Below are 14373 nucleotides of genomic sequence, written 5' to 3' on the forward strand. Positions count from 1 at the left end.
CCATTACTGGTTATAATTTCTTTTTCTAAATTTATTTAAATCCCCAACTGCTTTGCTGGGATTTGAACTCATATCCCTAAATCAATGGTCTAGGTCTCTGGGTACCAGTCCAGTAACTTAACCATTATGCTACAATACCCTCTGCACTGGGTGTAGATGTACGTTTGTGTGTGTGAATGTGTGTCATACTTTTTATTCCGGATATTGGAGGTTTATCTTCTCCTGAGTTCTCATTGGACAAGAGATAATACTTCCCAGTGGAGCCTTTCCCAGTGTCCTGATTTCTCAAATGGACAGTCTGCTCCAGCATTCAGTTGGACTGTGGTGCCGGCAACAAACTGGGCAAATGCAAACGCAGAATGCGGCACTTAAACCTCTGGCAACTTAGGCATCAGTCCATTCCACATTGCCCTAAGACAGTTCAAGGCTGAAACATCCTCCACAACATCCAAATGCAGAAGCACTATTGACAAAGGGGTTCATAAAACCTGCACCGAATTATACAGAAGCAGACTCAGCAATGGTCAGTGTAACAAGGGTTAAGTTTCATTGTTTCTGCACCTGCTGTGTAGACAGCAAAGAGCAAGTTTTTGTTTGATACCTCGAAATGATATGGTGCTGTGCAATTAGTTCCATTGCACTTTATAATAGAGGGATGTGGAATTATCCAGTGACCATTGTTGCCTGTGCCAGGAGCTAAGATCAAATCCCACTATAGCTGACCCATCACTGACAGCTCTCCTGAATGCCCAGCTATGAAATCAATGAGCCGCCAATGTTTACAATGGTCAAATTGAAAAGGTTTCATCAATGAAGCCTTATTCAATCTGTGTGCAAATCACAAGAGATCAACTGAGTGATCAGCTGTCCTAGAAGAAACTCCTTGTGGTCTCTGGAATTGGAACTGGTGGCTGTGAAGCTGACAGGAGTGACGGTGCTATAACCTCTGAGCTCAGCTGTTGTAAAACACATCGACGCACAGTACAAGCTCAGACCTGAGGCTTGAAGGATTATCCAGGGCTCAGAGGGAGGCAGGTTGGAAACCTTCCTACTTCTTTCTACGGCTCCATCTCCCTAAGCTCTGTGAAATAATAAAATCCAATTGATCGTTCCCTAAATTGTTTTTTTTCAACATTAAACACAAGAGCTTTACTGAACCAGAAAGGCTTCAGGTTTGAGACAAAATATTGGACTGTTAGTTTCAAATATCACAAGGAAAACTGGAGCTGTGCTTTGTTTTAAACCAATAGCTCATCAGATTAAAAATCAAACAAAACTGCAGATGCTGGAAATCTGAAATAAAAACAGAAAATGCTAGGAAGAGGTCAACAGATCAGGCAGCATCTGTGGATGTTAATGTTCCAGGTCCAAGAACTTTCTTCAGGACTTAGGAAGAGACTGATTTGATTACTTGAATCTATACTGGGTGGTAAAATTAACTCACAACACTTTAATTGGTAATTGATTGATTATTGTCACGTACAAAGATACGGTGAAAAAAATTAGTTTTGCATGCTGGCCATACAGATCATTTCAAAACATAAGTGCATTGAGGTAGTACAAAGGGAAAAGCAAGAACATAACGCCACATTATAGGAAGGATGCGGAGGCTTTAGAGACGGTGCGGAGGAGATTTACCAGGATGTTGCCTGGATTGGAGAGCATGTCTTATGAGGATAGGTTGAGCGAGCTCGGGCTTTTCTCTTTGGAGAGAAGGAGGATGAGAAGTGACTTGATAGAGGTGTACAAGATGATAAGAGGCATAGATCGAGTGGACAGTCAGAGACTTTTCCCCAGGGCGACAATGGCTAACATGAGGGGACATAATTTTGAGGTGATTGAGAAAGATATAAGGGGGATGTCAGGGGTAAGTTATTTACACAGAGAGTGGTGGGTGTGTGGAACGCACTACCAGCAGAGGTTGTGGGGGCAGATACATTAGGGACATTTAAGAGACTCTCAGACAGCCACATGAATGATAGAGGAATGGGGGGGCTATGTGGGAGGGAAGGGTTAGATAGATCTTAGAGCAGGATAAAATGTCGGCACGACATTGTGAGCCGAAGGGCCTGTACTGTGCTGTAGTGTTCTATGTTCTAATAGAGTGCGGTGCAGGTAGACAATAAGGTGCAAGGGCCATGACGAGGTGGATTGTGAGGTCAAGACTTCATTAACATTCAAGCCATACTTAACGAAGAAATCCTCATGAGAAAGTGCTGTGATAAAGGGGTCATGAGGAGAGACGGAGTGGTTTTGGTCAGAGACGTCACATTGGTGAATCCTCTCAGCCTGGGCAAGGGAACAGGAGAAGGACACGAGGCTGGTGGAACAGCACGGGGTGGGTTAGGCTAACAAGTGGTGGTCAGGGGTCATGAGAAGGGACTGCTTCTTGACGATCCTCTGGCTGTCTGTCCTCCCACAAGATGATATAAGCTCAACCTGTCAACAGAGAGACACTGGTAAATGTGCCGAGGTGTCCAGTGGTTGGGAGCATGCCCTACACTGTGCTTGACCCCTTTGCTGCTTTGTCCCCATGCACCACCTCATGTGATGTTTTCTTCATCTTCCAGCCAGAGCAAAGCGGTGCAAGCGGACCAGACCAGATGAGGAGCAGGTACCTGTGATTGACTTACTGGAGGGAGAATGGTGGCCAGTGAACTCTTGGTAGCCTGTCGATACACAAGGCCCAGTTTTAACTTCTGGTCCCCATGGACGAGGGGAAAGGAGGGGGAAAGGTTCATCATGCTCACTAATCCATGTTGGCATAGAGTCATAGACAGATACAGCACGGAAACTGACGCTTTGGCCCACAGAGTCTGTGCCGGCCATTTACGCTAATCTGATACTATTCTGACTTTTTATCCTCCCCATACTTCCATCAAATCCCCACCCCACCCAGATTCTACCACTCACCTACACACTAGGGGCAATTTACAGCGGCCAATTAACCTGCACGTGATTGGGATGTGGGAGGAAACCGGAGCACCTGGGGGAAACCCACGCGGTCACAGGGAGAACGTGCAAACTCCACACAGACAGCACCGGAGGTCGGGATTGAACCCGGGTCACCGGAGCTGCGAGGCAGCGGTTCTGCCAGCTGCACCGCAGTGCTCTCTTTGCATCATCTTCACCAGTACGCTCTGATCAGCATTAAAATATAACAGCTATGATTCAACAACATTATTCTTGACCCTAACTTGATTTCATCTGAGGCTGTTCACCAGCACAGAGCCAACTGTTAAAGTGATGGTTCAACAACAGTTTTATTACAGGGAGGACATGGGATAAACCTCACACAGTAGTAGGAGTGTAACGTGATACTAGCATTTATTATAATTATAGTAATCACATTATTGTGGTCTTTCATTATAGGAATCACATAATGCAGTACAATCACATTCCCATTTTCAATCACTTAACTAACTCAGTTTGCTGATCCACACAACAAGATTATCTCATATCTTCACCAGATGTCAGACTGAATCATTTTATGGTTGTTTTCTGCTGCTTTCCATTTTATTCCACCTGTTCAGCTTGCTTCATTGGAGACTGATCTCTGCCACAATTCTCTCATTCCATTTCTGTTGTACAGATCACCAGCCCCTTTTCCAAGGATCCCAGGTTCGAGGAAGACAGCTTTGCTGGAAATCACTATGTGGAATATACGTGGCAGAGTGTGGGCAGGAACAACACACAGCCGCTACTGGGACTGAAAGGTAAGAGGCAGCTTAGAGCTCATCTTGTTCCTGCTGGGTAAATTCATTGTGTGGTCCAACACTTGGGGTGGTACAGACCTGCAGCCTTAGTGCAGTCCTTGTCTTGCTGTTAGTATCGCCTTGTCTTGGCTGGATCCCAAATTCCACCCACTGTAAGCAGTAGCTCCTCCAGAAATTTGCTGCCTAGATCCTAATTCATATCAAGTCCCATTGCCCTGCCACTGGTTCCCTGTCTATCAATACAATAATTTAAAAATTCTCCTTCGGGCGGTGCCTCAAGAAGGCGGCATCCATCACTACGGACCCTCACCACCCAGGAGATGCCCTCTTCGCGTTACTACCATCGGGGAGGAGGTACAGGAGCCTGAAGACCCACACTCAATGTTTCAGGAACAGCTTCTTCCCCTCCGCCATCAGATTTCTGAAGGGTCCATGAACACTACCTCGTTATTCCTTTTTTTTGCACTATTTAGTTTTGTAATTTATAGTAATTTTACGTCTGCCCTCTGCTGCTGCTGCAAAACTGCAGATTTCTAATTCAGTGATAATAAGTCTGATCCTGAGTTGAGTCGCTTCTCTCACATTTTGCAAGCACACAACCCTCTCCTGCTCAGCCAATCTGTGGTGCTGGAGGTGCACCAACCATCATGGAATCACAGAACGGTTATAGCACTGTACAAGGTAATTTGGCCTATCGAATCTATAGTGGCTCTATGCAAAACCAGTACAGCTAGACCCACCGCCCCACTCTCTCCCAGAGCCCCAAAAGTTCTTCCCTTTCAGATACTTATCAAGTTCACTTTCCAATGCTGCAACTGAGTCTGCCTTCACTGTGCCTCCTGGCAGGGTGTTGCAGACCTGAACAACCTCTGCTTCAGTTTTGTCCATTATGACAGTGTTAACCTTTTGCCAATCACCTTCACTTCATGGCCCCCTGTTTCCTGAGCCATTCGCCAATGAGAACAGCTTCTCTCTGTCTATACCCAAAGATTTTTAAATCCCTCTGGCAGATCCCTTTGCAACCTCCTCTGTTCCAAGCAGAACAACCCCAGTTGCTCCAGTCTACCCATCAAAGTCCCTCATCCCTAGAATTGTTTTGCTAAATCGCTTCTGCACCCATTCCAAAGCAGTCACATCCTTCTTAAAGTGTGAAGTCTAGAATAGGATACAATCCTCTTGTTCAGCTGGACCAGTGTTTTGTAAAAGTTCATTATGCCTTTGCTTGCTCTTCCACACCGGAAGTAAATCCCAGGATTGTGCTCTCAACCTTTGTTGTCACACTTGTTATGAGTGAAGGGAACAGGTTTGAAGGATCTCAAAAGTAGAGGACTCTGAACACAGTCTGGCAAGGAAAGATTTTATTTACAAAGACAAACCAGGGAAAATGTTAATGGGAATAACACACACACACACAGTTTATAGCGAGTGTGGGTAAATCGCAACGGGGTAAAATACGCACACACAACTAACTGAGTACATACAATCAAGGAACAGTCAATACGATACCTGCCACCCCTTGACTCAGTGCAGGCACGGCTCTGTGCTACCGAGAATCCTAACTTATTTCTCTTAAACAGTGCACAGCTTACCAACAAGGCATCCCTCGAAGACAAAAAGAGAGAGAATCACACACATGTGGCACTCTTTATAGTGCTGGAGGGCCGGGGAGTCCAGACCAGGTAGTTCAAAGAGGCCAATGGCCCGAGGCCATGTACAAAGATGCTTAAAGGGGCCAATGGTCAGGTGTGAACTGATGGGTGGGGTGGAGCCAAACCTTGATTGACAATGGTGTGTCTTCCAACCAGGTAGGGGCAGTGTTGTCACATGACAGCCACGACCCTCCACAATACACACGTCCAATGAACTGTGCACATCTCTCTGGTCATGTGCTCTATTAGAATTGTGCCCTTTCGTTTATTATCTCCTCTTCTCATTCTTTACAACAAAACTGAACACTTCACATTTCTTGGCATTTTTATCTGGATGCATCACGACTTGTTACTGCAACTACTCTGCCCAAGACTGCAAAAACCTGCAGAGAGTCGTGGACACAATTCAGCACATCATGGAAACCAACCTCCCCTCCATGGACTCTGTCTACACTTCTTGCCGTTTTGGTAAAGTAGTCAATGTAATCAAAGACCCCACCCACCTCAGACATTCTCTCTTCCCCCCCACCCCCAATCAAGCAGAAGATACAAAAGCCTGAAAGCACATACCACCAGGCTCAAGGACAGCTTCTATCCCGCCGTTATAAGACTATTGAACGGTTCCCAGTACAATAAGATGGACTCTTAACCTCACAATCTACCTCATTATAGCCCTTGCACCTTATAGTCTACCTGCACCGCACTTTCTCTATAACTGTAACACTTTATTCTGCATTCTGTTTCAACACACAAAGGAGCTGAAGGAACTCAGCGTGTCAGGCAGCATCTATGGAGGGAAAAGGGTAGTCGACGTTTCAGGTCGAGACCCTTCATCAGGACTCCATTGTTTTTCCCTTGTACTCCCCTGATGTACTGACGTGATGAAATGATCTGTATGGATGGCATGCAAAACAAAGTTTTTCACTGTACCTTGGTACATGTGACGATATTAAAAGCAGTTAAGCCAATTAAATGTCATCAATCACCAATCCGCCCCATTCAACCAGGCTGTTTATGTCTCCTTGAAGTCTATTAGTTTTGCTCCCATCCAATAATCCTTCTCCAGATCACCTTACATTATCATGGCCCAACACAATCTGCTGGGAGTTCTTACCTAATGTGCAAACTTACACCCATTTGCCAGTGTTGTTGACATTACAGTAAATAACCAGTTCTTGCTGTTCCTGTTTATCACAGGGTCAAATTCTCGTACAGCACCAGGCCTGGCAGGTCGAGACAGTGACGGAGATGTGGAGACTGATGTGGATGAGCTGCCAGTTTTTTCTAAATTTAAGTATCCTTTGCACTAATCTTTTTTAACCGATATTTCCTTATGACAGAGGAGGCCATTCAGCCCATGGAGTCGATGCCAGCTCACAAAGTAGTCCCATTCCCCACTAACTTTCCCTGTCACCTATTCTCCCCACGTTGTCATCAACTCCTCCCAGATTCTACCCCTCACCGACACACCAGGGTCAATTTACAGCGGCCAATTAACCTACCGACCCGCATGTCTTTGGGATGTGGGAGGAGATCCTCTTTAGAGTGACGTAGTGATGTAGTTGGTAGAGCTGCCGCCTTACAGCGCTGGTAAACCAGGTTCAGTTCTGAAAATCTGACCTCGGTTGCTGTCTGTGTGGAGTCTGCATGTTCTCCCTGTGTCCGCATGGTTTTCCCCCAAGTGCTGGTGTCGGGGAGTTGGGACAAGGTTGGGCAGAGTCCTCAATAAGGAATTGGAGAGAAAATAACCTACAGGGTTGTGGTAAAAGAGGGGAAAGGGGCTGATGACATTGCTCTGCTAGGAGCCAGTAAAGGGGGTGAATGGCCTCTTTCAGTGCTGTAATAATTCTGATTCGGTGTTCTGGCAGTGTTGACTGATTGGACAACGCAAAGCAACTTCTGTCCATGCTTCTGTTCATACAAAGCAACAGAAGTTCATACTTTGAGTCAAAGAGCCCTGAGACCAAAGGAGAATATGCTGAGATACCCGATGCTGTAATCACTTTGTGGCACTGAGGCAGGACACAGTGGATGCTGAAATCTGAGCAAAAAACCTTACTGTTGGTGGAACTCGGCAGGTCGAGCAGCTTCTGTGGAGGCAGAGGGACGTCTGGTGTTTCTGGTCAAAACCCAGCATCAGGGCTGAGAGTGCAGAGGGGAGGGGGGGGGGGGGCAAGAGCTGGCAAGTGATAATGGGTCCAGGTGAGGAGGGGTTGATGGGTAGGTGGTGGGGGAGAGAAGGGTGGAGATAGCGACAGAGGCTGGGAGGTGAGAGGCGGAGGTGACAGAGGGCCGCAGATGGTGGGATCTGATCGGAGAGGAAGGTGGGGCGTGGAACCAAGGGAGGGAGGTGGGGAGGGCAGGTGGGAGCAGTGGGGGGTGGGAGGGGAAGAAACCAGGCAACAGGCTGGGTGTTGGAAAGAAAATGTTGGAAATGCTCAGCAGGTCAGGGAGGGTGCACAGGGACAGTGTGCAGGGATAGACAGTGTGCAGAGAGGGTGTATCGGGGGGGGTGCGCGGGGGGGGGTGTGCACCGGGGGGGTGTGCAGGGCCGGTGTACAGGGGGGGTCTGCAGGGCCAGTGTACAGGGAGGGTGTACAGGGACAGGGTGCAGGGATAGACAGTGTGCAGAGATGGTGTATTGGGGGGGGTGCACAGGGGGGGGTGTGCAGGGCCAGTGTACAGGGCAGGTGTACAGGGAGGGTGTACAGGGACAGGGTGCAGGGAGGGTGTACAGGGAGGGTGTACAGGGACAGGGTGCAGGGAGGGTGGACGGGGGGGGGGGGGGTGTACAGGAAGAGAGGCGAGGTTGATTCTTCCTCGCTCACCTTTTTTCTGTGACCTTTTATCAGAGCCAGCTCCCCAGCTGTGCTCCAGGTGTTTCCTTGACCAGGACGTGTGCAGGTGTTCCACAGCAGACAGCCCAGAAGGCCACTCACAGAAGCCAATGGAAGCACAGGATAAGGACACTGCTGTGCTGAGGCAAGTACTACTCCTTGGATGATTGACACACAGTGAGTGCGTTAGAGGGGATCTGACGGTCACGTGTACAGGCGCCCATGGATGACTATTACCCCCACCAGCTGGACTCTCTGACAGACCTCTCCCTCACCCGTGGGTCATTTTTCCAACAATCTGTTAATGGGAAAATCCCACAGACAATGAGGGAATTGAAGAGTCAGGTGGGAGAGGAGCAAACGTTTCCCCAACATGACCTGCCTGATAATGATACACCTCTGCCCCTGGTTTGTACTTGGTACATGACACACTGTAGAGAGAGATGACAGATTACCACCACTGCTTAGGAACTGGATAAAGTAACACACTTGTTAACCTGCTGTCAGAAGACCATGCTCTGGTATCTGCACCACTCTTGCCAAGGTTACAGTAACTCTCAGCTTCCTCATCTCAGGATCATTCCGAGCGGCAGCAACAGACCCTCTGCCACATCTCCCAATCAGCAGATCACTGAAGCATCAGGAAAGGATGGAATCTAACTTCTGGGCTTTTATCTTTGTGTGGGCAGTCCCATTGATTTACAGGGTGGTGAAGTAGGAGGATAGGAGTTGGAGAAGGACATACCTGCTGCTGCAGTTTGTTCTGCTGCTGTGGCTTTTCTTGTCAGAGGTGAAGCCCAGAGTAAATTGGTAAATTGGTTTATTATTAAACCAAGGAACAGTGAAAAGCTTTGTTTTGCATGCCATCCATACAGATCATTTCATCACATCAGTGCATTAAGGTTGTAAAAGGGGAAAACAATAACGGAATGTAGAATAAAGTGTTACAGTTACGGAGAAAGTGCAGTGCAGGCAGACAACAAGGTGCAAGGTCCATAATGAGGTAGATTGTGAGGTCAAGAGTCCGTTCATTGGTCTTATAACAGCGGGATAGAAGCTGTCCTTGAGCCTGGTGGTACGTGCTTTCAGGCTTTTGTATCTTCTGCCCAAGGGGAGGGGGCAGAAGAGAGAATGACCGGGGTGGGAGGGGTCTTTGATTATGTTGGCTGCTTTACCAAGGCAGCAAGAAATTCAGGTAGGTATCGGATGCTGCCAGTCTAACAAGGGTCCTGGAGGAAGGGGGATTTCACTATACCATGTTTTAGGAAATTTCAGCTGTAACCTAATCCCTCTCGGCAGGATGATGAGTTTGGATGAGGAAGAAGGAGTCACATCGGAAATCTTAAAGGCGAGGATCAGTGAGCTCACACAGAGGCTACAGAGGAGAGAGACATACAGGTGCCATGTGTGTATGGTAAGGAGCCCGGTAACTGGTGGAAAATACTGGTGTTTACTCCCTCCCTCTCCTGAAAGTGCTGACCATGACTTATCTTTTCCCTTCACTCACCCTGTATAAGACAGCTAGAAAGATAATGAAGAAGGCATTTGGGGCGCTTGCCTTCATCGGTCAGGGCACTGAGTGCAAGAGTTGGGACAACATGTTACAGCTGTATCTGGTCACTGGTGAGACCGCACTCAGAGTATTGAGTGTAGTTCTGGTCGCCCAGCTATGGGAAGGATGTGATTAAGCTGGAGAAGGTGCAGAAAAGGCTCACGAGGACGTTGCCAGGACTGGCGGGCTTGAGTTATGAGGGGAGAGCTGACAGCCTGAGGCTGTTTCCCCTGGAGTGAAGGCTGAAGCATTTTATAAAACCACAAGGGGCAGAGATAAGGTGGACGCTCACAGTCTTTTTCCTAGGATAGAGGAGTCTAAAACTAGAGGCCATAGGTTTAAGATGAGAGGGGAAAGAATTAAAGGAGGGGTGAGTTTTTCACAGAGGGTGGTGGGTATGTGGAACAAGCTGCCAGTGGAAGTGGTAGAGGTGAGTCCTTGGATAGGAAAGGTTTAGAGGGATGTGGGCCAAACACATGCAAACAGGACTAGCTCAGGTAGGCACCTTGGTCCGCATGGATGAGTTGAGCTGAAGGGCCTGTTTCTGCGCTGTATGACTCTACGAGATGGTTGCTTGAGCTTCTTCAGTTCATACAGATTAGTATGAGGTCTTGGATTTTAGGGAGTCAGATCTAGGTAGGACTTTCACAGTAAATGGTAGGTCCATGGGGAGTGCTGTAGAACAGAGGGACCTAGATGTTCAAGGACATGGTTCCCTGAAAGTGGCAGACAGGGTGGTAAAGAAGGCTTTTGGCATGCTGGCCTTCATCAGTCAGGGCACTGAGTATAAAATTGGGAGGTCATGGTGTGGTTGTACAGGACACTGGTGAGGCCGCACTTGGAGTATTGTGTTTAGTTTTGGTCACCCTGCTGTAGGAAAGATGTCAGTACACTGGAAAAAGTGCAGAAAAGATATAGAAGGACGCTGCCAGGACTCGAGGGACTGAGTTATAGGAAGAGGTTGGAGAGGCTGGGACTTCATTCTGTTGAGTGTAGGAGATTGAGAGTGATCTTACAGAGGTGTATGAAATCATGAGAGGCATAGATAAGGTGAATAGACTCGTTTTTTTCCCAGGGTTGGGGAATTAAGAACTAGAGGGCGCAGGTTTAAGGTGAGAGGAAAAAGATTTAATAGGAACTTTAGGGGCAACTTTTTACACAAAGGGTGGTATCTATGTGGAACGAGCTGCCAGAGGAAGTGGTTGAGACAGGTACAATTACAATATTTAAAAGGTATTTGGACAGGCACATGGATAGGAAAGGTTTAGAAGGTTATGGTCCAAAGGTGGCAAATGGAACTAGCTTGGATGGGGCACCTTGGTCAGCATGGACTAGTTGCGTTGAAGGGCCTGTTTCTGTGCTGTATGACTCTATGATTATAAAACAGAGCAGAGCTCCAGGCCTACACAAGACACAAGCTATTTTTGTCTGCAAGGCTCCTGAGAGAGAAGATGGTCTGGCTCAGTGTTAATGCCCTCCACGTCCACTTACACTAACTCAATGTCTAGGCTCATACATGAAGGATTGGGTTTTGGGCAAGATGATAGGGGTGAGGAGCCTTTAAGTCAGAACCTCAGGAGGTCTTTGGAATTCAACCAAACAATAACTACAGAACTGAATTCCGAGTGACTCCTAAAAAGTAGGAGGGGTTTCCATGTTGCATGGCGGGCAGGACTGAGCTGTAAATCTTTTGATTACAGTTTCACAGAAGGAGTGAGATTTGGGGAAATTTTATTGCTAAATAGTAATTCAAACTGTTCTGCTCACTGCATCATTTGGTAATAATTTGATTATTTATAAACCTTACAATAGGGCAGACTTGCTCTTTCGAGAACGGCAAGCTGGAACAAGCCGGTGTAGACCTCCACATGTGGTGGTTTCTGTTTTGTTAGCAGGTTGAATTGAGCCAGTTTCGAGGAGTTCACTGTGTCAGCACATAAGCAGCAGATAAAGAAATAAATATGACATCATTTTTTTTTTACTTTTGTTAGTCTTTCTTCCAATTACCCCTCAGCCCAAGGCCCAGACACACCCAAAGAAATTCCTTCTGCCAAGAGTGCATGTCGGTAGACCAATTTATCTAAACACCACCACCGTTGATGATAGTTGGGAGCCCTGCATGAAAGTACGTTGTCACCCATTCGATTCCCAGTTTCTCCCTGAGGGGAGCATGGCTCTAAGAATAGGTCCATTCTGGGTGGCAGTTAACGTCATCCCAATCAACAGAACTCCCAGGGTGTATTTTATCCCTTTCCCTGAAAAACAAGTGCAGAAGAGGATCTGAGGTATCTAACAATTGTTTCTGATGTTCATTTAATGCTGGAAATACTCAGCCGCAGAGGCAGAGAGAGTTAACGTTTCAGGCTGATGACCTTCCATCCAATGATAATTGTTTCTCTACAGATGCTGTCTGACCTATGGAGTTATCAGGGTTGGGGACTCAAGAACTAGAGGGCATAGGTTTAAGGTAAAGAGGGGAGAGATTTAATTAGGATCCTGAGGGGCAACTTCTTCACACAGAGGGTGGTGGGTATGTGGAACGAGCTGCCAGAGGAAGTGATTGAAGCAGGTACACTAACAACATTTAAAAGGTACCTGGACAGGCACATGAATGGGGAAGGTTTAGAGTTATATGGGCCAAATGGGACTAGATGGGAATCTTGGCTGACATGGATCAGTTGTGCTGAAGGGCCTGTTTCTGTGCTGTATGACTCTATGACTGTATCTCTGGTGCTCTCTGTTTTATTTCAGATTTCTAGCATCTGCAGTATTTTGCTGTTGTGATACTGTGCAACTGTTTGAGATCAGCCCCTGAGTTCACTGATTAACCAGTCACAAGGGAATTGAAAGGTCTCCTTCTCTTGTTTGTTCATCCTCAGATGTCAGCTTCTAGAGTAGAGCCATTGTGTAGATTGTCCATCCCAATAGGGCATGTTGAGTTGGGCCGGAGGGCCTGTTTCCATGCTGTATCATTCCACGTGTGAAGCCTCCAGCTTTCTCCTACATGCTGGCCTCCTTGGTGAGCCCCATGGCCACAGGGGAGCCACCAGGATGGCTGTTTGCCTCATGTTTGTTCCTGTGTCCTGTGGCTGTGAGGTTAATGTGATGTTTTAATGAGATGCTGTAGGAACATCAGAATTCCTCCAAGGGCCAGCCGCTATCCCAATTCCTGCAATCCTGTCCCAACATCCACAACCTCTTCCACAGGCTTAAGAACGTCACACAGTCTGCAACGTTTAAACCCCTTCTGCCTTCTCCTACTCAGGACCTCGGTTATAGGTTGATGGAACAGGTGGCATTTCATTAGACTGACATCTGGAATGGGTGGGTTGTCTCAGGAGGAAAGGTTGGACAGGCCATGCTTGTATCTGAAGAGGGAGAGGTGACGATTGAAATATATAAGATCCCAAGGGGTATTGACAGAGTGGATTTGGGGAGGATGTTTCCTCTTGTGAGGGAAGCAAAAAGCAAGGGGGCTGTTTAAAAAGAAGGGGTTGCCCTTTTAAGACAGAGATGAGATGAATCATTTCCTCAGAGGGTCATGTGTCTTTGGAACTCTCTTCTCAAAGAATGATGGAAACAGAATCTTTGAGTAACTTTAAGGTAGACGTAGATACTTAATAAGCAAGGGGTGGAAAAGGTTACTGGGGGAGGCTGGGAGTGCCATGATCTTAATGAATGACGGACCAGGGTCAAAGGCCAAGTGGCCTATTCCTAAGTTGTGGGTTTGAATGACTTTCATCAACTGTGCTGCTGAAAGTGGGAGCAGGATCTGCCACCTCTCATCGCCCGTCTGATGCCTGACGGCACGGTTTCCCGGTGGCGGACCTCGTTCATTCTGTACGATGAGGAAAGCCACTCATCACTCGAACTTCTTCCACCCTGTTTGTCCTCTGACAGAGGTCAGCATTACAATGAAACTTCTTCTTCTTCAAGCACTTTCTAAAACCTTTCCTTTCTTTATTGAGATATTAACTAGAAACTTTTGAATGAACAGGAACAAGTGTGAGGGAGGAGGTAAAACTACCAAGTGATCTCTCTGTGTCAGCCCAGAATTAGTATCTCACATCAGTGGGCCACAGTTGACTATTCAGGGTGAGGGGTGGGCGTCCATGATGAGTATTCATGGTGATGGGCAGGGGAACCATGCTGTGTACACATGGTGAAGGACAGGGTCCATGCTAAGTATTCAGGGTGAGGGGCAAGGGCTAGTGCTGAGTATTCATGGTGATGGGCGGGGGAACCATGCTGAGTATTCAGGGTGAGGGACAAGGGTCCATGCTGAGTATTCAGGGTGAGGGGCGAGGGCCGACGCTGAGTATTCACCGTGAGGGGTGTGGGATTTTATGCCGAGTATTCGGGGGCGGGGTTGTGGGGGTTCTGTACCGAGTATTCAGGGTAAGGGGCAGGGATCCATGTTGAATATTCAGCGTGAGGAGTGAGGGTCCATGCTGAGTATTCAGGGTGAGGGGCAAGGGCTGATGCGTAAGTATTCATGATGAGGGGTGGGTCTCCATGCTGAGTATTCATGTGAGAAGTGGGTCTCCATACCAATTATTCAGGGTGAGGGGTGAGAGTCCATGCTGAGTATTCAGGGTGAGGGGCGGAGGTTGACATTG

General features: G+C 47.4%; 1 protein-coding gene across 1 annotated transcript in view; it reads left to right on the forward strand.

Moving 5' to 3' along the window:
* Positions 1–14373, forward strand: part of LOC127584861 (uncharacterized) — a 148940-nt gene that overhangs the window by 20815 nt on the left and 113752 nt on the right. The window contains exons 4-7 of the mRNA XM_052041829.1: positions 2571–2614; positions 3593–3716; positions 8218–8347; positions 9502–9616. Of these exons, the coding sequence (XP_051897789.1) occupies positions 2571–2614; positions 3593–3716; positions 8218–8347; positions 9502–9616 (413 nt within the window). The remainder of the gene's footprint in view (positions 1–2570; positions 2615–3592; positions 3717–8217; positions 8348–9501; positions 9617–14373) is intronic.

The sequence above is a fragment of the Pristis pectinata genome, chromosome 31 (genome assembly GCF_009764475.1).
Source record: "Pristis pectinata isolate sPriPec2 chromosome 31, sPriPec2.1.pri, whole genome shotgun sequence".
NCBI classification, from domain to species: Eukaryota; Metazoa; Chordata; class Chondrichthyes; order Rhinopristiformes; family Pristidae; genus Pristis; species Pristis pectinata.